The sequence below is a fragment of the Ipomoea nil genome, unplaced genomic scaffold, assembly GCF_001879475.1.
Source record: "Ipomoea nil cultivar Tokyo-kokei standard unplaced genomic scaffold, Asagao_1.1 scaffold2279, whole genome shotgun sequence".
NCBI classification, from domain to species: domain Eukaryota; kingdom Viridiplantae; phylum Streptophyta; class Magnoliopsida; order Solanales; family Convolvulaceae; genus Ipomoea; species Ipomoea nil.
In genome coordinates, this window is record NW_017618707.1 from 1660008 (window position 1) to 1684157 (window position 24150).

Genomic DNA, 24150 nt, shown 5'->3' on the forward strand with positions numbered 1-24150 from the left:
TAGTTATATGTGTCGAATTGATTGTGTTCACATGACCTTTGGATTTCCAATGTGCATTATCCGGCTACTATGTTCGGTTACTAAGTAAAATAAATAGACTTCTACTAATTGAAGAATTCACTTTGAAGCACTATTATTTAATTTGGGATGAAGCACCAATGATGCATAAATTCTGCTTTGAAGCTTTGGACCGAACTATGAGAGATATAATGCGTGTTAAAAATCCAAACAGCTTTGATATGACTTTTGGTGGAAAAATCGTGGAGTTAGGTGGAGATTTCAGACAGATTCTACCAGTAATTCCAACGAGACAAGATATTGTGGAAGCAAGTATAAATTCATCCTATCTTTGGAGAAGGTGTAAAGTATTTAGGCTAACAAAGAATCTAAGGCTTAGGGCCTTGCAATCAGATAGTGAAGTTGCAAAGTGGATTGCTAATATAGGTGATGGAACAATTGGTGATTCAATGGATGGAGAATGTGAGATAAATATTCCTGAAAATTTTTTACTAACGTGTGTTGAGGATCCTATTTCTACAATTGTTGATAGCATATTCCCGAGGTTTCGTAGGGGCAACAGAGATCTTAAATATCTAAAAGATCGTGCAATTTTGGCCCCAACTTTGGATGTGGTAGATACAGTCAATGAATACATGAATGAATATAATATAATGCTGAAGGAAAGACGTATCTCAGAAGTGATTCGGTATATATGTAAATTTGATTCTAATGTTAAAAATACTTTTTTTTGAAAGGAGCCTGTACGACATTTATTGAAAGTAAGCTGCAATAGAGTCTGACGGACCAGAGTCCGAATACATAGTAGCTAACTGAAGAAAAGCAGTAGATGCTAAAGTATGAGCTAAGTAATTATCTGATCTAGGAATAAAACGAAGCGAACAGTAGTTAAAAGAAACCATACGGTTTCTGCAGCTATCAATAGCATATCCAAGATATGAGCGAGGCGAACTAATTGCAAGTGATAAATACTGTTGAAGTGTTAAACAATCTGTTAAGAGCTCGACAGATCGTTCCCCACGATCCCATAGCCAGGACAAAACTTCTTTGCATGCGAACGCTTCTGCCATAAGAGGGGAGAAGCAGTCTACCATGGGTGCCTGTAGAGCTGAGATGTACATTCCTTGTCTATCGAGGAGGACTGCCCCTACAGCTACCTTGTTCGTGTGATGAGAATAAGCAGCGTTGAAGAAGCATTGGTTTCGTATAGCAGTAAGACCAACCTGGGGTATGGCCGTTGGTGCAGCTGTTTCGTTCTGATCTAGCACAACAGTAGGCGGATGCATTGGAGGCACAGCTGTTACAGTAGTAGGTTCCGTGGGCGCGGCAGCAGCCCCTTGGGCGTGGGCAGCGTTCATGGCGGGTGCCTCTCCAGCGGTCGGGTGCGTGCGATTGGGGCGGTCTAATGTTAAAAATACTTATTTGTGAAGAAAATGTACGATCTAAAAATACAACTGCGAATGTCGTATAGAAAGAAGTATTCAATAATGTCTAATAAATTTCAAATGTTGTGCTATTTTTTTTTTTTTATATAATACTATATATTCTATTAATTATATATATGGGCGTGCATCGCACGAGTGCAAATACTAGTTATATACCTATTTATAGTACCAATGTTATTTTTGGTTGCGCAAAAAAATAGTGTTACTAAAACACCGTTTATATAAGTTATGAATATGTACGCAAATAAACTTAAAGTTAAATGTTCATAAACTGAGTATTTGACATGTAATCATGATTATTGTATAATTTTAAGAGATATTTAGTAATTATAAAGTTACAAGTTTAACTCTCGGCGAGTGACTCATTAGCCTTATTGAGGGCAACTGGGTTTTAGTTTTTAAAAAATTACGTCAATTTTATCAATTATTAAAAACTTTTAAGTTTTTAATATTTATATAGATAACCCCACATTTTTCCCCACAACCCCCAACTATTGATTAGTCTCCCTTATATACATACATAAATTTACAGTAGTGATTTTGCAAGCATAAAATATGCACTAGTGACTTCATGGACCTGAATTATTGATTTTATGAAGGGAAAATGACACTTTTTTTCTCATTGAATTATGGGTTTATAGCATTCCCCCCTCCCCCCACACACCACCCACCCCATGTTATTCATGCATCCACATTTGTCTCCTCAATTATTTTAAAAGTGTCAGTTTTTCTCCTTTGATGTTAAATGGATATTTTTTCTTAAAATAATTATTTCATTTATTTTTTTTTGAGAAAAAAAAATTATTGTTTATATGTAGGGATGACTAAGGTTCGATTTGAACCAAACCGGACACTATAGCAATCCAATTGAAATAGTATGTATGGTTTTCTTGTTACGATTTAGAACTTGAAAAAAAAATAAAACAATTGTTGAATTTAGACTATTTTAAAATTGAAGGTAGCCTAGATCTGGGTTGCCTTCTCTAGATGATAAGGCGACCATTGTGGTCACCTTCTCGCCGGAGAAGGTAACCCAGATCTGGGTTGCCTTCTCCGTGACCGGCGATCGTTCGCCGGTCACTTTTTTTTTTTTTTTTTCCTGAAAACACGTCGAAAAAGTCGCCGGATCTTCAATGACCTATGATAGCAGGTCATTTATCCGTATTTGGACTAGGGATGACAATTTGCCCCGTCCCCGGCGGGGATCTCCAATCCCCGCCCCAACGGGGACGGGGATAAAGAAAGTTTTCGGGAAATGGGGACGGGGACGGGGAATGTAAACAATTCCCCGACGGGGACGGGGATACCCCTCCCCGCCCCGCCCCGTCCCCGATTAATTTTTATAATTAAATAGATAATAAAAAAATAAGATATATATATATATATATATATATATATATATATATATTAAAACTTACGATTTATTTTTAAAATTTAAAATTTTAATTAATAGTTAATGGGGATGGGGAATCCCCGTCCCCGCCTAATTCCCCGCGGGGACGGGGATGGGAATTATTTTCAATTTCCCGCCGGGGATGGGGACGGGGACGGGGATGGGGTTGGGGATTCGGGGACGGGGACGGGGAGTATACTCCCCGCCCCCGCCCCGCCCCGCCCCGTTGCCATCCCTAATTTGGACTTCATTGCATCAAAATACATTGTTTATGGGTGTAATTGTACCTTTAAAAAGTTGAAGGGCTAATTGACTTTTTAGCAAATGTTTGAGGGTCTATTTGATCATTTTCTCTTAAAATATTGAAAAATATCAATATGAGTGATTTAAAAGTTCTGAATTAGAGTTTTTAATGATGCATTTTTATACATTAATTTTATTTGTACAAAAAGAAAAATAAAGAGGAATAATGTAAATTGAAAAAAGGTTAGGGATAATAACTGGAGTTCATGTTATTATATGTACTCTTTGTCTATGGTATATTGGTATAACTATTAATTAACATAGGAGTCTAAGGACTTGCATAGTGATTGATCACGTGATATCACAACTCGAAGCGATATGGTAGAGGTTCGAACGCTATCTCAAACATTGTTGGAGTTGGGCTCTCCAAGTTGAGAGAAAGAGTGTTAATGCAACTCAAGTTTATATCATCTAGTAATTCTTGAGACAAAAAACTAGAAGCTAATATGACTTGAATTTATATAATCTAATAACTTTTGAGACGAAAAATATGACTTGAATTTACATCATCTAGTAACTCTTGAAGTCAAAAATTAGAAGTTAGGAATACTCTTACTTAAATTTAAAAACTTATGTATTAGGAAAAAAAAAAAAACACTACTGACCTAGGACGATCTTTTCAATTATCTTTTCTTCCATGGACCGGAATCCGAAATGTCTTGTCATATTCTCTCAATTCTTAACCCAAAACTCCTGGTTCCCATGTTCGCAAATTATTTTGTAGATTTGGGTTCAAATATTCACAATTTATATGATAAATGTATGTTTACAATTTATTTTTAAAAAATTCATAATTACACAATATTAACATATATGTAATTTATTACTTTGTTTTGTATTTGATGGATTTAATTGACCCGGGATAAACCCGAATCAATGAATTCGGATAAGAACGTAATATGGAATAAATAAATGTAACGCAAGGACTTTCAAAAAAAAAAAAAATGTAACGCAAGGATATCGCAAGGTCGCAGGGACCGTAGGTCGCGGGGACCGTATATTGTATTAAATATCGCTAATAAGCTATTACAAGGCTTGATCAGGACAATAGTAGGTGTAAAATAGTGAACATGTTGTGTCCTTGTTTAGGACAAGATGGAGGCTTTTATATCAGCTCAACCCCCAACCGCACCCCTAAAACCGGGGGTGGTTAGATCGGTCCGCTTTGACCGCGTCCCCTTCGGGACCGGGTCCAAAGTGGGGCGACTCGGCATGGCCGAGCTGGGCATGTGCCGAGCTCGGCCTAGCGGAGTCCACCATGGACCGGCTCGGCAGCAGCCGGGTCCATGGTGACAAGCTTGGGTGCACCGAGCTCGTCCGTGGCCGGGCTCGGCCGATGGCCGAGTCGCTTTGGGCCGACCCGGTCACGGCCCAAGGGATTGGGCCGAGGCGTCTCGGGTCCGTCTCTCCGGGTCGGTTCGTTCCGGGTCCAATATATCCATCACGAGTCCCCCACTCTCTTCGTTGTGATGAGTCGACAACGATAGAGAGTAGACACATTGCGAGCCGACTCCTACGCGGTCACCCCAAGTTGATAATTAACCGACCTCCTGTGACCGAGCTCACCATGACCGAGGCACCTTGGGCCGAGCACAGGGCCCAACCACTAGGCCCCGGGTCTATTCCATACTTCCTTGCTCCGCTTTCCCGGGTCGGTTTTCTCCGATCCCAATATATCCATCATGTGTCCCCCACTCTCTTTGTTGGAGAAGTCGACAACGAAAGAGAGTAAATGTCCCGACCCGACCTCTATGCGTAACGTGGCCGAGCTCACCACGACCGAGCCCATTGTAGCCGAGGTGTCCTAGGCCGAGGTGCCTTGTGCCGAGGAGTCCTAGGTCGAGCTTGCTATGGACTTGGGCGCCTTGGACCGAGGTGAGACGTCTTGGGCTGAGGTGAGACGTCTTGGGCTGAGGTGAGACGTCTGAGACGGAGGTGAGACGCCTTAAGCTGAGGTGAGACGTCTGAGGCCGAGGTGAGACGTCTTGGGCCGCTCCAACTTCTTGCTCCGCTCCTTCGGGTCGGTTTGCTCCGATCATAATATATCCATCATGAGTCCCCCACTCTCTTCGTTGGAGAAGTCGACAACGAAAGAGAGTAAATGTCCCGACCCGACCTCTATGCGTAACGTGGCCGAGCTCACCACGACCGAGCCCATTGTAGCCGAGGTGTCCTAGGCTGAGGAGCTTTGTGCCGAGGCGTCCTAGGCCGAGCTCGCTATGGACCTGGGCGCCTTGGGCCGAGGTGAGTTGGGCCGAATATTCGTTAATGAAGGAGAGTAAACACGAGTTGCACTCCATGGGTCCGACCCCAACATGGCCGACCCCATCCTCAAGGATTAGATTTGATTGTAGCGACTTGGTTGTAGCTTGTTTGCCGTCCTCCTTTCTTTATCATATGGGTTCCGTTTCACCCCTTTGTATTTTCCTTAACATGCCACTCCCCTCGGAGGTGGGCACATTTTGTGTCTCCCCTCCCGGAGGTGGGCACATTTCATGTCTCCCCTCCGGGAGGTGGGCAAATCTTATGTCTCACATCCGGGAGGTGGGCACATTTTATGTCTCCCCTTCGGGAGGTGGGCACATTTTATGTCTTCCCTCCGGGAGGTGGGCATATTTTATGTCTCCTCTCCGGGAGGTGGGCACATTTTATGTCTCCCCTCAGGGGTGTGGGCACATTTTATGTCTCCCGTTCGGGAGGTGGGCACATTTTATGTCTCCCCTCGAGAGGTGGGCACATTTTATGTCTCCCCTCCGGGAGGTGGACACATTTTATGTCTCCCATCGAGAGGTGGGCACATTTTATGTCTCCCCTCCGGGAGGTAGTATTACCGATTTACCGAGGTGCTAGAACTTTTTTTTTTTACACAATGCCTTATGTTAGCCGCTTGAGCCTAGTCCTGCTGGACTAAGCCACCGAGCTCTTCTGTCGGGGTTGGTACGCGAGGTCGGACCCCGTGCCCCCTTAGGGTACGTTAGCTGCTTGAGCCTAGTCCTGCCGGACTAAGCCACCGGGCTCTTCCGTCGGGGTTGGTACGCGAGGTCGGACCTCGTGCCCCCTTAGGGTGCGCAAGCCGCTTGGGCCGAGTCCTGCTGGACTAAGCCACCGAGCTCTTCCGTCGGGGTTGGTACGCGAGGTTGGACCCCGTGCCCCCTTAGGTTACGTTAGCCGCTTGAGCCTAGTCCTTCCGGACTAAGCCATCGGGTTCTTCCGTCGGGGTTGGTACGCGAGGTCGGACCTCGTGCCCCTTAGGGTGCGCTACCAGCATGAGCCAAGTCCTGCCGGACTAAGCTATTGGACTCTCCCGTCGGGGTTGGTACGCAAGGTCGGACCTCGTGCCCCCTTAGGATGCGCAAGCTGCTTGGGTCGAGCCCTGCTGGACTAAGCCATCGAGCTCTTCCGTCGGGGTTGGTACGCGAAGTCGGACCTCGTGCCCCTTAGGGTGCGTTCGGGAAGGTCGGGTGAATACTCGTCTCCCCTCTTTAAAAAAGGAATGAAAATCACTTCGACACGAGAAGTTTTATTCCATTTATTGCAAAGGAGGAGACAGGCCACCTTCTGCAACATCTTTGGAGGGGACGCTCCACCTCTTAAAACATCGTTGGAGGAGACGTTCCACCTCTTGAAACATCATTGGAGAGGACGGACCACCTCTTGCAATATCTTTGGAGGGGACGATTCACCTCTTAAAACATCGTTGGAGGAGATATTCCACCTCTTGAAACATCCTTGGAGAGGACCACGCGATGGGCCGAGCAGGTCCCTTTGTGGATCTCCTCTATTACTGACCTCGCCTCGTTGGGGTACAAGCAATGTAGCAGGGTTTCATGGGAGGACCCCTTGTAAAGTATATCACGGGAGACCATGTAGGTTCTCCCCACCGGCTTGGCTGCGGCCTTGTCAAGGGGTAAGCAACCCATAACAGGTTCTTCCGTTAGGTAGTGATCGAGGGCGTCCCCCCTGTACTACAGTTAGGGAAATGCCAAGGTCGGGGTCGGCGTGCACGACATCGACCATGGGTTAATAAGAACATATGTCAATATTTGAGCTCCTGGGGTTTGGGGAAGTCCGGTGGTTGACCTATCACGCCCCCTTGGGAAGGGTGGGGTAAATGTAGGCACCCCTCGAGAAACGTCGGGGCTAAGTAGGAGGGCTCGGACCATCCCCTCCGAGAGCTCGTTCATTCGCTTACAGAGCTGCTCGACCTCGTCACGATGGGTGCTTGGAGCTCGACCATTCATTTCTCCCGACCTCTAATCTCGGGAGGCCTACTCGCGTCGCGGCGGAGCTCGGGGCCCGTGGCTTGGCGACCTACGTGAAAAAAATTCCTCCCGCGGTGAGGCTCGAAAGCCATGGCTTGGCGACATTCGGGAACATGATTCCTCCGCTTGTGGTGCGTTGGGGGTTGGCCTTGGGCCCAACCTCTCTCGGGCTGACACGCACTTGCCCAGCCTCTCCAAGGTGGGCCTAACATGGGTCGACCTCCCTCTATCGCCCTCTCGATGGCGATCTTGGCGGATGTCACCCCCTCCCCGCGTGTCCGATGGCCGGGGCGGGTTGACCTCCTCTTCGATTTGAGTGTTGAGTGCCCGGGTGCTCGGCCCGCTGCGCCCCCTGGAGAGAGGTAGAGGTGGAGGTGGTGCTGGCGCCCCTCGGGTGTCGCCCAGGTCAGCTTGCTCCTTTGCCCGTAGGCACGCCGCGAGCGAGTCAGCGCCGTGGAGGCTTGTTTGAAGACCACCACCCCCTCCTGGAGGAGAGCGCGAGCTGGAGCGGGGACGACAGTGGTTGGTGCACCTCCACTACGGTGGTTGGTGAGCTGGCCCCTCAGGTCTCCCCCCGACCTGATGGAGGAGAGCGCGAGTCGGAGCGGGGGGCGGTGCACCACTGCTACGGTGGTTGGTGAGCTGGCCCCTCAGGTCTCCCCCCGACCTGATGGAGGCGGTCGGCTGGAGGTTGGGGGCCCTGTTAGGGCCGTTCCCGGTTGCGACGAGCTGGGTGCTGCGGGAACCGTTGGTGTGGCGAGAGTTGGATCTCGATCTTGCCATGGTAGCTGGTCGTGGTAGACCAATGAGTAAAGAACACGCTTGAGCTGGTACAACAGCTCTCAACGGGAGCACCAATGATGGATTTAATTGACCCGGGGTAGACCCGAATCAATGAACCCGGATAAGAACGTAATATGAAATAAATAAATGTAACGCAAGGATATCGCAAGGTCGCAGGGACCGTAGGTCGCGGGGACCGTATATTGTATTAAATATCGCTAATAAGCTATTACAAGGCTTGATTAGGACAATAGTAGGTGTAAAATAGTGAACATGTTGTGTCCTTGTTTAGGACAAGATGGAGGCTTTTATATCAGCTCAACCCCCAACCGCACCCCTAAAACCGGGGGTGGTTAGATCGGCCCGCTTTGACCGCGTCCCCTCCGGGACCGGGTCCAAAGTGGGGCGACTCGGCATGGTCGAGCTGGGCATGTGCCGAGCTCGGCCTAGCCGAGTCCACCATGGACCGGCTCGGCAGCAGCCGGGTCCATGGTGATGAGCTCGGGTGCACCGAGCTCGGCCCATGGCCGAGTCGCTTTGGGCCGACCCGGCCACGCCCAAGGGATTGGGCCGAGGCGTCTCGGGTCCGTCTCTCCTGGTCGGTTCGTTTCGAGTCCAATATATCCATCAGTATTTACAAGTTCATTTCAAATATTACAATCACACAATATTAACATATTAAGATTTGAAAACTCCTATATTATATTCACAAATTCCTTATGTGTTTTGTCTTAGCTTAGAAACACAATTTATATATATTCACAATCAGTTAGTTAAACCTTTCTCCTTTTGCATAATAAATTCTAAAAAACATTTGAACGTGACAATAATCAATAAAATACATGTTAATTATTTGTGTTGTAAATTATGAAAACCAAATCTTGCATGAATTGAATTTAGATGCTTTTATTATTATTTTTTTAAAATCTTTATTTTTATTATTTGAATCAGTCTACTTAATCGCAAAACTAATAAAAAAATTTAGAAAAAGATACAAATAGGTCATCGAACTATTTGAGAAATAATAATTAAACCACTAAACTCAAAAAAGTTGCAAATTAATCTACGAACTTAGAAAAATGTTACAATTAACATTTTTAGCAGATTACACCACGTTTCGATTGGATTACATGTGTAATTATATAATTTTTTTTTTATTATCCTACTTGAAATACATGTAAATATTTGATCCAATTAAAAGTCACATTTTAAATCCCTAATCCCTAAAGAATCTGGCCAGGAGAGTCGTTACCAACGATGGAGGATTTCGGTAATTGAGGAAAGCAAGAAGGTGAGTGTGAGTGTGAATTTGCATTGCAATTTGTAACTGCTATATATAATCATAACAATAAAGTGACAAAGTTCTCTTCGTAATTTATAATTTCATTGGGGAGTAAAAAAGTTTCGGTGATGCATGTCGGCGGTGAATTTTTTCAAATTTAGTGGCTTAATTGTTATTTCTCAAATAATTGATGCCATATTTGTACCTTCTCCTTAAAAACTTTATGTATTAATTAAATATTACAAAAAAAGAAAAAGAAAAACCTAAAAACAGAGAAATGACATACATTCTCTATTAAGGATATATATGAGGCTCACATTAGTCATCTATGTATTTGTTCTATTTTAGCTTCAATCTGTTGAATAACTGTATGTTAGATTAGTTGTTGTAACTTCCTTCTATCTTTCCTCTTCTCTGTACACTATTTATAGTTGCCTAAGTTTGCAGTGATAATTCATTCAGTTCTATAAACTCTATATTTGGTCTTTGATCGATAACCATCTAACAAAAAATACTTTATTAAAAGAGTATTTTAAAACAACTCGACTTGAATAACCCAACTGGTCTAGGTTGGTCCGATAGAGAATGCATTAAACTACCTAGCTAGTCGGAATAATTCTCCAAAACAAATAGAGTAATATTAGCTAGGATGATTGAAGAAGCTAAGCTGATAATAATAATGGTTTTTCATTATTGTTGGTAGTTGAGGGTAGCAGTCTGTTCCAGTTTGTGAAGATGGAGAGCAACAACAAACCGCAAGATTGACAAGCCAGACCACAGATCAATCCAATCCACAATCCCTATATATATGTGCCACAATAAAATATATAAAATTTTCACATTCAATACAAAATCTTGTCATAATTAATTAAACTGGATCTATCACAATTTTGACATAAAAGATGTTGATTATATATATATATATATATATATATATATATATATATATATATATATATATATATATATATATATATATATATATATATATATATATATATATATATATATAGGAAAAAGTTCAAATGCGACAATGTCCTTAGGTATGGCGGTGCGGCGAAATTTCAGAATATATACACCCACAGTTAACAACATGCACCAATGGTGTATTTCCGAATACTGTATGGTGTTTTTACTCACACCTAATGGTGTGTTTTTAGAGATGCGTACCTAATTTATATGTGTTTCTGTGGTGCATTTTCTTAACGTTGATGGTGTATATTTGTTGAACTTTTGGTGACGCTGCACCGCTGCACCTAAGGACATTGCCGCACTTGAACCTTACTATATATATATATATATATATATATATATATATATATATATATATATATAGCCCTCTAGGCTCTAACCCATCACTTTCATCCAATTTAATCATGCATGCATCGCCTTAATGATATTATCTAGTCACATTTTAAATAAACTTCACATTGGCTAGTATATATATATGATAGTTACCACTTACCTTGACATAGAGTTTCAACTTGAAAGCAAAGAGTGCAGCAATTGGTATTCCAATGAAATAAAATGTTGCCAAGTTTATGCACATAGCCAAGTGCTGCCAACCGGACCCCCTAGCCACCCCTGTTCACAAAATTTGCCCCAAAAAAAAACCTCAGATCATTTAGTAAACGATAAAGTTTCATTCAAAAATATCATATTTTACCTGATAAGATTCCTTGGACAAAATCGAATATGATGGATGTAACAAGAAGGTAGGTCATTGAACCGAAATTTGATATTACAACCGAACTATTGCTAAACAGACTGACCCACACATCATGACCGAAAATTAGAGAAAGGGCGGTTGCAATAGCCAAAAGAATGCACAACTGGAGAGAAACAAACATGGCGTGCTTAGCTTGGTTAGGATTTCCGGCTCCTAATTCGTTGGAGACTCTGGTGCTGTGGCCACATAATATGCCAATTATTAATGTTATTATTGAATTATTAGTGGTGTAAATGTTGTCTCTCAATTTTCAAAACAGTACATATATTGCCTCTCAATTGACGGGCAACATTAACAAAAATTTAAACGAGAAAAGAAGAGTGAAAATGGATTAGAGATTTGTGAATTGAAATACATACATACCTGGCAGCTGCGCTAAGACCACATGCGATCATGTAGGCTATGGCTTCAGTATTCACACTGATGAAAATTAAAATGTTAATTTTTAGGAGCATATATTCACTACAGGAAAGTAACAAAATACCAACATATTTAGCAATAAGATAAAATATTACCATTTAAATATTAGGACTTTCAAGGTTTTACACTCAAAAACCCGTTTATCTACAATCTACAATTATAATAAAAGCCAATAATGTTAGGCCCTTATAACTGGAATAAAAAAAATGTCGGTACTACTTGTTTCTTAAAATGATTGGTTCATAGTATTTTGATTTTAATATTTTTAATGATTTTCCTTATTTACCCTTTATTATATTATTTTCTTTCCTTAGATAACCTTAAATTCCGTTAGTATAAACTTTATTAACGGAATATTCCGTTAACTATTTATTATTCTTAACTTACTCATTAATTTCTATAAGAAAAGGTCTTAGGTTCGAACCTCATTCTAATTAGAGTTAGCATAATTATTAAACATGTACTATGAATATGTTAAAATGTATTAAAAATAAAATATAAAATTTAACATAAACTTTGATCAAATAATTAGCCCGACTAAATACATAGCATTCGATGATTATAAATGAGGAACTTTCATAATCATTTAATTTTCTTTCATTAAAAAAATAATAAATTTAAGTTCAGATTTTTTTTTTTCTCGTTTAATTAATCTTCTTTTGATTATTGAGAACAAAACTTAATATTTCAATTATGCTTTTATCAAAAACTTCTAAAGAAATTTGTAAGTTAATTTTTACTATATTATTATAACAATATTTATTGTAACCTTATATTTTGAATTATTTATTATCATCATCTATTGACAGCAATTGTCATTGACAAACTCTCAAAACAATTTGTCTCAGCAACGAATGAAAATTTAAAAAAAAAAAATCAATGATTTCATTATTGTGGATGAAAAGTATGTACGGCACTTTATTCAATCGTTATGCCATGGAACTGTGTCCACCTTGCAATATGGAAACAGTTCTATGTTCATAATTACTGAACTATATGTTCATAATTATAAAGCTATATATTCATAACTTTTTAACTTCATATTCATAATTATTGAACTCTATATTCACAATTACAGAACTCAATGTTCATAATTGTTGAACTATATGTTCATAATTATTAAGATATATATTCATAATTTTTTAACTTCATATTCACAATTATTGAATCTCTATATTCATAATTACAGAACTATATGTTCATAATTATGTTCACAACTTTATGTTCATAATTATAGAACTATATGTTCATAATTTTTGAACTATACATTCATAATTATGAACAATTTTGGAACCGTGTCCACCTTGCAAGGTGGACACGGTTCCACATCATAATTTTCCCACTTTTTGCTCTTATTACTTAAAATTAAAAAAATAAATTAGTAGCTACAACAAAAAATAATATATATATATATATATATATATATATATATATATATATATATTTAATTAATTTAGAATTAGATGTCTCACAACACATGAAACATGTAAGGAAAACTACCACTATCAAATATCAACATGTGCTTGTAAGATAAAGAGTTCATAGCACAACTAAGATCTCAGTCATATACACAACAAGATAAATCTAAAACTTCATACACCATAATTTCATTGCATGATGAATCCCTCTATGATACTACCAATAAACCAATTGCACATGACACACTACCAATAACAAAAAAGAAAAAAGAAAAAAAAAAGACATGTACTGAAAACAATAACAATGCTACCTAAAAGAGAATTAGAAACATTTAAACCAAAAATAGTATTTATTTAGACTATCGCTTTTAGACTTAGTACTTAGATTAACGTTATTACAACGTTGCAAACATTTATTTTTGTGACAGTTATATATAATCAATCTCTCATATATTATCTTGCATTTATATACTTTAAATTACCAATTTAAATAAACAAATTCAACATTTATTTACCTATGCATGAACATCTTCTATATAATATTGCATTGATATACTTTGAAATACTTATTTAAAAGTAATTATTGGGCATTATCCTATTCGCGCAAAGCGAGTAGAAAAACTAGTAAATTAAATACATACGAATTTCAGTAATATGCCAACCGATTTTTTAATTAGATATGTAGATTCCTTCTCTATCGAAGATATGTAGATTCCTTATTTACTCATGATAGGGTCAACCAAATTATTAGTATTAGAAAGTGTTATTGTATTTAACGTTATTTAAACGATTTTGTTGACGGAGAACAAAAATGTCATGTCACATCAATACTATGACCAAAGAGAATATTTTTTTTTTAAAAAAAACGTAGATATTTAATAGAAATTGGTAATTATAGGGAGGATCGTTTTCTTTTATTTCTTCTGCTATTTATTTTCTTTTATTCTCTCCCAAAAGGTTGAATTCATAATTTCAAGGGTCCCTACGCCTCGATCCAACAAAGCATGTGAGAGGAGATATAAATCATGGTAACTCAATAGCTCAACAGGTAGGGCCAAATGTCATGGCATAATCCCATAATCCGTACACTACCGCTGGTGAGTTTTAAATCTTGGTCTGATCTTTTTTTTTTTTTTTCAAATATTATCTATTAAACCAGCAGTGAACTAAGCGCGTGCTGACATTTATATTTTTTTATTATTAATTTGAGAGATGGGGAGGGAAAAGATGACAAAAACTCACCTGTTAATACCAAAATTGAATACTTATTACGGATGTTATTAGAAACTAAAATAAGGGTAGATGTACTAAAACACTACTCGAGATTAAATAACAAAGCAATACATATATGCTTACCACATGGCAACAAGTGAAGTTGTTATTTCCGAGTTTGGCATAATGCCTGCCAACAACACCAGAATCTCAAAAACGCAATATTCCAAGCTGTTCAACAATGACCAAAGAGGGATAGAAATTGAAAGATTATCAGACATCACACATCCGATCCTAATTAAGTTAATTTATACTCAAAATAATTGTAATGATACTTAATTAGAGATATATATACTAACCACACCATAGCAGCAGAGGGTAGGGCCAACTTCAAGGTTTTATAGATATGATTAAATGACTCGAATGAAAATCCCGTCCAAGTATACTTGAATTTCTTCGAAAACATTACGTAGGCGCTTAACATAAGGAACGCAATCCACAAAGAAATGGAAGCAGCAATTGGTGCCCCTTTGAAACCTAAACTCGTTAATCGAACCAAAACATATGTGATGCCGATGTGGATTAGTAACGGCACCACTGAACAAACGACCAATGGTAAAACGAGTGTTTGCGTTTGTAAAAATCTAAGCAAGTTTTGCGCAAAACCGTAGGCGAACAATCCAGGTATTAGAAACTTGAGGTACAAGCCAGCCATGTGTGCTATTTGAGGTTGTTGGTGGAGTAAAATCAAAATGGAATCAGAAAAGTACCAAATAATAGCAACAATTACGCAGAAAACAAACGTTATGATGCATGATGTCTGGAGGTATATCCCCATCATCTTGTACAACTTGGCGCCATGTCCTTGTCCGCATAGTGTCTCAAGTGCACCACTTAGGCCAATCTATTACATACCATCATCGTCATCAACAAACATGTTTTATCAACCCCATTAGTTTTAGCAAAAAGGACCGACTAAATTAAAGTAGACACGATAATTTAGATGGTTTAAATTTCAATAAGAATAACCATTCATTTTTATATTATACAATAAAATACATCATGGTATCATATAATTAATTAAATATATTTTATTATATACTTGCAAATAATAACAATAAGAGTTTTTTGCACTTATGGTCCCACAACTATAGTTGCACTATCAGGATTGACACGTGACTTTCAAACTTTGCAATCTCGATCCACGATTATTATTTTTGTTGCAAAAAATGGTCATTTCGGCCAATTTTTCGTCAATTTTTCACCAGGGAAAAAAATTCCACATTTCAAGCAGGGATAAAATAGATATTTACATTGGCCTTGCAATCTCGGATCGCTATTGACCTTTAAAGTGCTTAAATTTTACCAGTCAATTAGTCCTCTAAACTTTTAAAAAGTGCATACATGTTATATTGAGGCAATTAAGTCCAAAAATTGATAAATGACCAGCTATTACAGGTCATTTGGATTCTGACATCAATTTTATCCATCTCCGGCGACCGGCTGTCGCTGGTCATCTTCTACCAGAGAAGGCAACCAGTTGGTTGCCTTCTCCGGCGGAAGGAGACCAGTTGGTTGCCTTCCGCCAGAGAAGGCGACTAACTAGCCGCTTTCTCTGGCAGAGCGACTAGGATAGGTGGTTGCCTTCTCTGGCGGAAGGCAACCACTAGTCGCCTTCTCTGAGATATGAAGGCGACCAACTGGTCGCCTTCCACCGGAGAAGGCGATTGATCGCCTTATCTGGTAGACAGCGATCGGCAACGGTTCGATCGTCACCGGAGATGATAAAAGTTTATAAATTTTACCTGAAAAGTCAATTAGGTCTCTAAACTTTTAAAAAGTTAACATGTTAAATTGAGACAATGAAGTCCAAAAACTGATAAATGACCTGTTATTATTTATTGCATATCATTTCAGTTCAGGCGTCATATCCGACGAAAATTCGGAGATGGCCTTGCCCCTTCAGGTTGCCTTCTTCGGCGAAGGCGACCCTTTACTAGTTGCCTTCCCCGGAGAAGACGATCATTTGGTCGATGGTAATGTTTTTCGGTAAGATTTCTCTGGTCAACGGTAAAAAATATAGTGAACGGTACACAGGTAACCGGTTAGTTACCGATAAATTTAACTTATTTGACCAAAAATAACATGTTTGAGAGTTTAATTACAGTATTTTAAAGTTGAGGTGTCTAATTGGCTTTGAAGTTTTGGTGTAAAAATTTAGGAGCCCTATTTGACCATATCTTCTTTTCCCAAGTTGTCTCCTACCAACCGAACAAAAAAAATATGGAACACAAATGGAACAGGGAATCTTTAATCTAGCTTGAATCCCAAGATAGAACGAACATATGTTATATATGAGATGAGAGTATTGAATTGTACGTACCATAAAAGAGAGGCCGGTGACGAAGGCCCAAGAATTGGCGAGGTTAGAGGCGGCGAGCGGAAGGTCTCCGAGGTGGCCGGAAAACATGACGGAGACGAGAAGGATGAATTCGAAAGAGGCGTTGGTGAGAATCATTGGTAAGGCGAACAGTATCTGATGCTTCGCTTCTTCCAAATCCATTGCCCTTTTCCACCATCTTTCTCTACTTGACGACTCTAACACTAGAGGACTTCTAACTTCTGATGCTGAACTCTCCATTCTCTCTCTCGTTTCAAAAAATCTGATTTGACTGAGAAATGCAGCCTTTGTTGTATGCAAAAATAAAATGCTAGCTTGCAAGTTAGCTCAGTTTTTAAACATAAACTGACATGGCATGTTGCCCTCAGATTACAGTACCCTCAGTTGTGGTTGAGACAGGTAAGGTGCCATTAATGCATTGATCGACAATGAGGTTCTTGTGCGGTTTTTTTTTTTTTGAAAACCATAAATTTCATTAATTCAAATGTAGTACAAGTCATTGATGATAAAAGAAGGAGGGAAAAAGGTCCACTCCTGACGCACAGACATAGTAGAACAAGTTTCCCTAGATAAACTATGAGCAACTCTATTCGCAGTGCGACTAACATGAGAGATAACTACATGAAGAATTGAAAGTCGCAAATCTTTAACATCCATAAGAACAAGATCACAAGAGGAATCTTCAAAATTCTGCTTCAAGCTTTGAATAATCTGTAGCGCATCTGATTCCACTTTGATGTGATTAAGGCCGTGATTCTTAACCCAACTAAGAGCTTCCTGGATTGCCAAAGCTTCAGCTTCTTTGATCCCGGTATGCATGCTGCTGCAACCATCTACCCGTCTTCGTCCCTAAGAACCGAACCTAGTCCTATGCGGCGCTGAGAGGGGAGAACAGCTGCATCAGTATTTAACTTAAGGAAGCCCGGTGTAGGTGATAAGCCTCAAAAGATGTTAGTTTTTAATAGCATTTTAAAGGAGTTTTGTGTGTGTTTTAACCTTAAAATCTTATGTTTGAGAGTAATTTATTCTAGAAACATGATTTAACATGGAAATACCTTCCGAATTATATTTTTAATGTTTTTAGGTATTTTTGGATGGAAAAGTGACAAAAGATGTTAAAAATATCAAAGCTAAGAAAGGAGCACATCCAAGGACCAAACACGCCACAACCGCGCATGGGAGGAGGAGAAAAAGGGGAATTATTTCCCATTTAAGCCCGGCTAGCTCACGGCATGATGGTGGCATAAGAAGGACAAGGCAAAGCAAGCGCGGAAGAAGAGTTATTTTCAAATTACGCAGAGGCTCACAGAGTGAAGGAGGTGTAATCCTAAACTAATGGAGCCGGATGCAACGCGTGCGCAAAAGGGATTAAAATCCCATTTACGCCGGCGTCACGGCGTAATTAGGAGGCCAAATGATTTAAAGGAAGGGGTTCTACCATTTTTAGAGAAAAGATACACATTTTAGAGAGAGGTTTTCTATAATTTTCATATCTAGATTAGATTTTTACACTTTCTCTCACTAGATTTTAGCACAGTACATTTTGTAAGGAAGAAGAGGAGATTGAAGCATTCCCTTTCAAGATCTTCACTTCTAATCCGTTGGTTTGACAATCTAGCTTGCAATATTGGGTAAACACTTTATCCAATCTATTTTATTGCTTTATTTGGATGTTTATCTTGCAAATGTTTAGATTGTTGAGCTTGATCATGAGTGGCTAAAATTCTAGAGATTAGGATGGTAGTGTAGATTGACTATGTGATGATTGGCTTGTATTGATTTGCTATATTGTGATGATTGTTTGATTGAGATTATGAACGTCTTGTTGTGGAGGATGATCATGATCTATGGTAGCTTCTTTGGAGTGGGGCCCAACTCCTTGGATGATTTGGATCCCTAGATTTAGCCAAGAGATTGCTAAATCTAAGAAGGCCTCTTGACTTTTCTACATTCCCTGCCTAGATCCGAGAGGACAAGACCCGGGAAGAAATGTAGGCAAGATGTTTGTGAAAATTCCCCATAGAGAATAAGAGCACTAGCGTGCCACATTCCGTTAAGGGAGGCGTATAAGTCCTGAATGGCTACGCACTAGTGCATTCCTTTTGACTTGTAATCCAACATTCAATCAACACAACCACCCGTGCCACGGGATAAGCCAATCGCACATAGCAATCCTCACGAAAATCCAATTATCGTTTATTTTTTTTTTATTTGGGTATATTTATCAATGAAATACTATTACCAATCTTAGTATCAATAGTGTTTTTTTAATCGATTTATACATTTATTAACATATTCTTATATATTGATGAATGGTTTTGAAATTCTGCAGACAACTTGAAGAACACATTCTTAGACAAGGATTATACGAAGGTGTATACAACATTTCAAGATAAGTATACTTTATAAGTAATTGACAATTTATACATGATGATTAATTAGTACGTATTACAATTTCCAACATAATTATTACGGAGTATATTTTTATATTGACCCGACCCGTCGATGGTTTCACCTAATTAAAGTTTAACTATACTCACAAGTATAATATAATAGAACATTAACCAATCAGTTAGTTAAACCTTTCTCCTTTTGCATAATATATAAATTCTAAAAAAATATGAACGTGACAATAATCAATACAATACATGTTAATTATATGTGTTGTAAATTATGAAAACCAAATCTTGCATGAATTGAATTTAGATGCTTTTATTATTATTTTTTTTTATAAAAATCATTATTTTTTTATTAGTTGAACCAGTCTACTTCATCGCAAAATTAATAAAAATTTTATGTATTAATTAAATATTAGGAAAAAAATCTAAAAATAGAGAAATTGCATTCTCATCTTTTGGTCTTTGCTCTAGAACCATGCATCTAAAAAATACTTTATTAAAAGAGTATTTTAAAACAACTCGACTTGAATAACTCAAATGGCCTAGGTTGGTCATGTGATTGATGTTTTACTAGTCCTTGATCATCACCAACAGTTGTAGTTTTTGAGGAGTTTTAACCGGTATGATTAGAAAAGAAAAGATGAGATAGAAGGAAAAAGAAGGAAAAAACAATCAAAATCTAGAAAAAAAAAAGATTTTAATGCATGAGTATGAGAAAACAATCAAAATCTAGAAAAAAAAAAAGATTTTAATGCATGAGTATGAGAGTTGCGCCTCATGCGAGGCAAACTTCCTTGTCTTCATTCTTTGTAAGACCCACAAAGCTGACAAAAACCTTGGTCCTTCATCAAAGATCAAGGTTCTTCTCTCTCCACTTTAACATGGCTGGGCTCCTCAAAACCACATACACCAAGAACCGCTGATGAGGATGCTCTGATCTTATCATCAGGAATCATTAAAATAAAAATTAAAGTATAGCTTACTATATAGTAACGCTCTCAACCTACTTATTCCGATAGACAATGATGCATTAAACTACATACCTACTTGGAATAATTCTCCAAATTAAAACAAATAGAGTAATATTAGGTATGAATTGAAGAAGCTAAGCTGATAATAATAATGGTTTTTTATTATTGTTGGTAGTTGAGAGTAGCAGTCTGTTCCAGTTGGTGAAGATGGAGAGCAACAACAAACCGCAAGATTGACAAACCAGACCACAGATCAATCCAATCCACAACCCCTATATATATGTGCCACAATAAAATATATAAATTTTTCACATTCAATACAAAATCTTGTGATAACTAATTAAACTGGATCTATATATATGATAGTTACCACTTACCTTGACATAGAGTTTGAACTTGAAAGCAAAGAGTGCAGCAATTGGCATTCCAATGAAATAAAATGTTGCCAAGTTTATGCACATAGCCAAGTGCTGCCAACCGCACCCCCTAGCCACCCCTGTTACACAAAATTTGCCCAAAAAAAAAAAAAACATCAAATCATTTAGTAAACGACAAGGTTTCATTCAAAAATATCATATTTTACCTGATAAGATTCCTTGGACAAAATCGAATATAATGGATGCAACAAGAAGGTACGTCATTGAACCGAAATTTGATATTACAACCGAGCTATTGCTAAAGAGACTGGCCCACGCATCGTGACCGAAAATGAGAGAGAGGGCGGTTGCAATAGCCAAAAGAATGCACAAGCTGAGAGCAACAAACATGGAATGCTTGGCTTGGTTAGGATTTCCGGCTCCTAACTCGTTGGAGACTCTGGTGCTGCGGCCATATATTAATTTTGATTAAATTGAAACGAGAAATTAAAGAAAAGTGAAAATGGATGAGAGATTTGTGAGAATTGAAATACATATAATATATACCTGGCAGCTGCGCTAAGACCATATGCGATCATGTAGGCTATGGCTTCAGTATTCACACTGATGAAAATTAAAATGTTAATTTTTTAGGAGCATATATTCTTATTTCTTATGCTATTTGTTTTCTTATGCTTACCACATGGCAACAAGTGAAGTTGTTATTTCCGAATTTGGCATAGTGCCTGCCAACAACACAAGAATCTCGAAAGCGCAATATTCCAAGCTGTTCAAAGAGGGATAGAAATTGAAACATTATCAGACATCAAACATCCGATCCTAAGTCAATTTATTTATACTCAAAATAATTGTAATGATAATTAATTAGAGAGAGATATATATATATATACTTACCACACCATAGCAGCAGAGGGTAGGGCCAACTTCAAGGTTTTATAGATATGATTAAATGACTCGAATGAAAATCCCGTCCAAGTATACTTGAATTTCTCCGAAAACATTACGTAGGCGCTTAACATAAGGAACGCAATCCACAAAGAAATGGAAGCAGCAATTGGTGCCCCTTTGAAACCTAAACTTGTTAACCGAACCAGAACATATGTGATGGCGATGTGGATTAGTAACGGCACCACTGAACACACGACCAATGGTAAAACGAGCGTTTGCGTTTGTAAAAATCTAAGCAAGTTTTGCACAAAACCGTAGGCGAACAATCCCGGTATTAGAAGCTTAAGGTACTGGCCAGCCATGTGTGCTATTTGAGGTTGTTGGTGGAGTAAAATCAAAATGGAATCAGAAAAGTACCAAATAATAGCAACAATTACGCAGAAAACAAACGTTATGATGCATGATGTCTGGAGGTATATCCCCATCATCTTGTACAACTTGGCGCCATATCCTTGTCCGCATAGTGTCTCAAGTGCACCACTTAGGCCAATCTATATTACCATCATTGTCATCAACAAACATGTTTTTTCAACCCCATTAGTTTTAGCAAAAAGAACTAAAGTAGACATGATAATTTAGATGGTTTAAATTTCAATAAAAATATAATAAACCATTCATCATTTTTATATTCTACAATAAAAGACACCATGGTATGATATAATTAATTAAATATATTGTATTTTATACTTGCAAATAATAACAATAATATACTTTTAAAAAAATGATCAAATAAGCCCTAAACTTTACCTGAAAAGTCAATTAGTCTCATAAGCTATTAAAAAATGCAATTACACCATTTAACATGTTATATTGAGGGAACGAAGTCCAAAAATTGATAAATGACATACTATTATAGGTCATTAGGATTCTGACATCAATTTTATCCATCTCCGGCGACAATCAGGCGATTGGCAACGGTTGTCGTTGCCGGTCGCCTTCTCTGGCAGAGCGACCAAGTGGTCGCCTTCTCGATCTGGTAGATGGCAATCATCGGAGATGATAAAATTGATATCAGAACCTTAATGACCTGTAACGATTTTTAGACTTCATTACCTCAATATAACATGTTAAATGGTGCAATTGTAATTTTTAAAAATTTAGGGGCTAATTAACTTTTCAGGTAAAATTTAAAAGCTTATTGGTATTATAAGTAAAAATGATGCCTATTATAAATAGTAAGTGATTAAATTGTAATTTAATGGATTTAGCTATATATAAAAGTAATATTAGGTACTCCGTAAAATATTAGGTACCTTGAAAAAAATAGTAAGTATACTTTTATTTTTTATTTTTATTTTCCAACAATTTCAACTCTGACCACCAATAAAATAATGTTATCACTTATGAGATGTCCCTGTTAATGAATAATTAGTGAGATCAGATCAGAGAGTCCAACCAGGACTATATGGTCTAATGGTACCCGGGTTGGACTTTCATTTTGAAGATTATGAGTTCAAGCTTAAGTGGAGGTGTTATTGATTCTTTATGTTTCAGTAGATTGAGAAAGTATATGAACAGATACTAAAATGTAATAGAGCCAGTAACTTAAAATAATAATAAAAAAAAAAGATCAGAGAGTCCAACGTAAATACGTAATATATATGATCATCAAAATCCTATCTTCTTTTCCCAAGTTATCTCCTACCAATAACTGAAAACAATTTTTTTTTTTCAAAAAAGAATAAAAATAAAGAAAAAGGAACACAAATGGAACACGGAATCTTTAATCTAGCTTGAATCCCAAGATAGAAGGAATATATATATGTTATATATGAGATGAGAGTATTGAATTGTACGTACCATGAAAGAGAGGCCGGTGACGAAGGCCCAAGAATTGGCGAGGTTAGAGGCGGCGAGGGGAAGGTCTCCGAGGTGGCCGGAAAACATGACGGAGACGAGAGGGATGAAATAGAAAGAGGCGTTGGTGAGAATCATTGGTAAGGCGAACAGTATCTGATGCTTCGCTTCTTCCAAATCCATTGCCCTTTTCCACCATCTCTCTCTACTTGACGTCTCTAACACTAGAAGAGGACTTCTAACTTCTGACGCCGATGATGAACTCTCCATATCTCTCTCTCTCTCTCTCGTTTCTAAATTTTGAACTCTCACCCACTTTTAAGAATGATAATATAATAAAGTAATAATATTAACAAAAAAACAAAACAAAAAATATGATTTGACTGACAAAGGCAGCTTTTGTTGTATACGAAAACAAAATGCTAGCTTGCAAGTTAGCTCAGTTTTAAAAAATTAAAATAAAATAAAGAAATTAAAAACAAAAAAGTGACATTTTATGTCATGTTGCCGTCAGATTACAATACCCTCAATTGGTCGAGACAGGTAAGGTGCCATTAATGCAGGGACAATGAGGTTATTGTGCTGTTATTCTGTTAGAACTAGATACTTCAATCATTTAAGGGGTTGTTATATCATGGTGTATGATCAATCATGCACCACGCGTCAGACACTACAGTATTATCAAATGAAACTACAGTTATATCAAAATGATATTGTAGTTGTGGTGAAATGAAATTATAGTATATATAAAATGAAACTGAATAACATTTTACATATTATATTGTACAATAAAGCTGTAATTATATTGAAATGATCATGTAGTTGTGTTTTAATGAAATTATAGTGTATATAAAATAAAATTAAATAATATTTTCACATATTTGAGTGTATAAATACTGAATGAAACTGTAGTTATATTGAAATGAAACTGTAGTTGTGTTGAACTGAAACTGCAGTGTATACAAAATGAAACTGAAGAACAGAGTTATTTT

General features: G+C 38.2%; 3 protein-coding genes across 3 annotated transcripts; 1 reads left to right on the forward strand and 2 right to left on the reverse strand.

The window, feature by feature from the left end:
- Positions 1-158: 158 nt before the first annotated feature.
- LOC109150408 lies at positions 159-752 on the forward strand. The gene has a single exon (XM_019298318.1). The coding sequence runs from the start codon at positions 159-161 to the stop codon at positions 750-752; it is 594 nt and encodes a 197-aa protein (XP_019153863.1).
- A 9304-nt stretch (positions 753-10056) lies between these two features.
- LOC109150630 (protein DETOXIFICATION 18-like) lies at positions 10057-23590 on the reverse strand. Its single transcript, XM_019298607.1, has 8 exons — positions 23433-23590; positions 16649-16906; positions 14625-15169; positions 14410-14496; positions 11579-11635; positions 11153-11391; positions 10952-11070; positions 10057-10286 (listed from the first exon to the last, which is right to left on the reverse strand). The coding sequence occupies exons 2-8, from the start codon at positions 16904-16906 to the stop codon at positions 10149-10151; spliced, it is 1443 nt and encodes a 480-aa protein (XP_019154152.1). The 5' UTR covers positions 23433-23590; the 3' UTR covers positions 10057-10148.
- Positions 19971-23512, reverse strand: LOC109150629 (protein DETOXIFICATION 19-like). Its single transcript, XM_019298605.1, has 7 exons — positions 23162-23512; positions 21308-21852; positions 21093-21179; positions 20960-21016; positions 20620-20858; positions 20414-20532; positions 19971-20308 (listed from the first exon to the last, which is right to left on the reverse strand). The coding sequence occupies exons 1-7, from the start codon at positions 23426-23428 to the stop codon at positions 20171-20173; spliced, it is 1452 nt and encodes a 483-aa protein (XP_019154150.1). The 5' UTR covers positions 23429-23512; the 3' UTR covers positions 19971-20170.
- Positions 23591-24150: the final 560 nt, after the last annotated feature.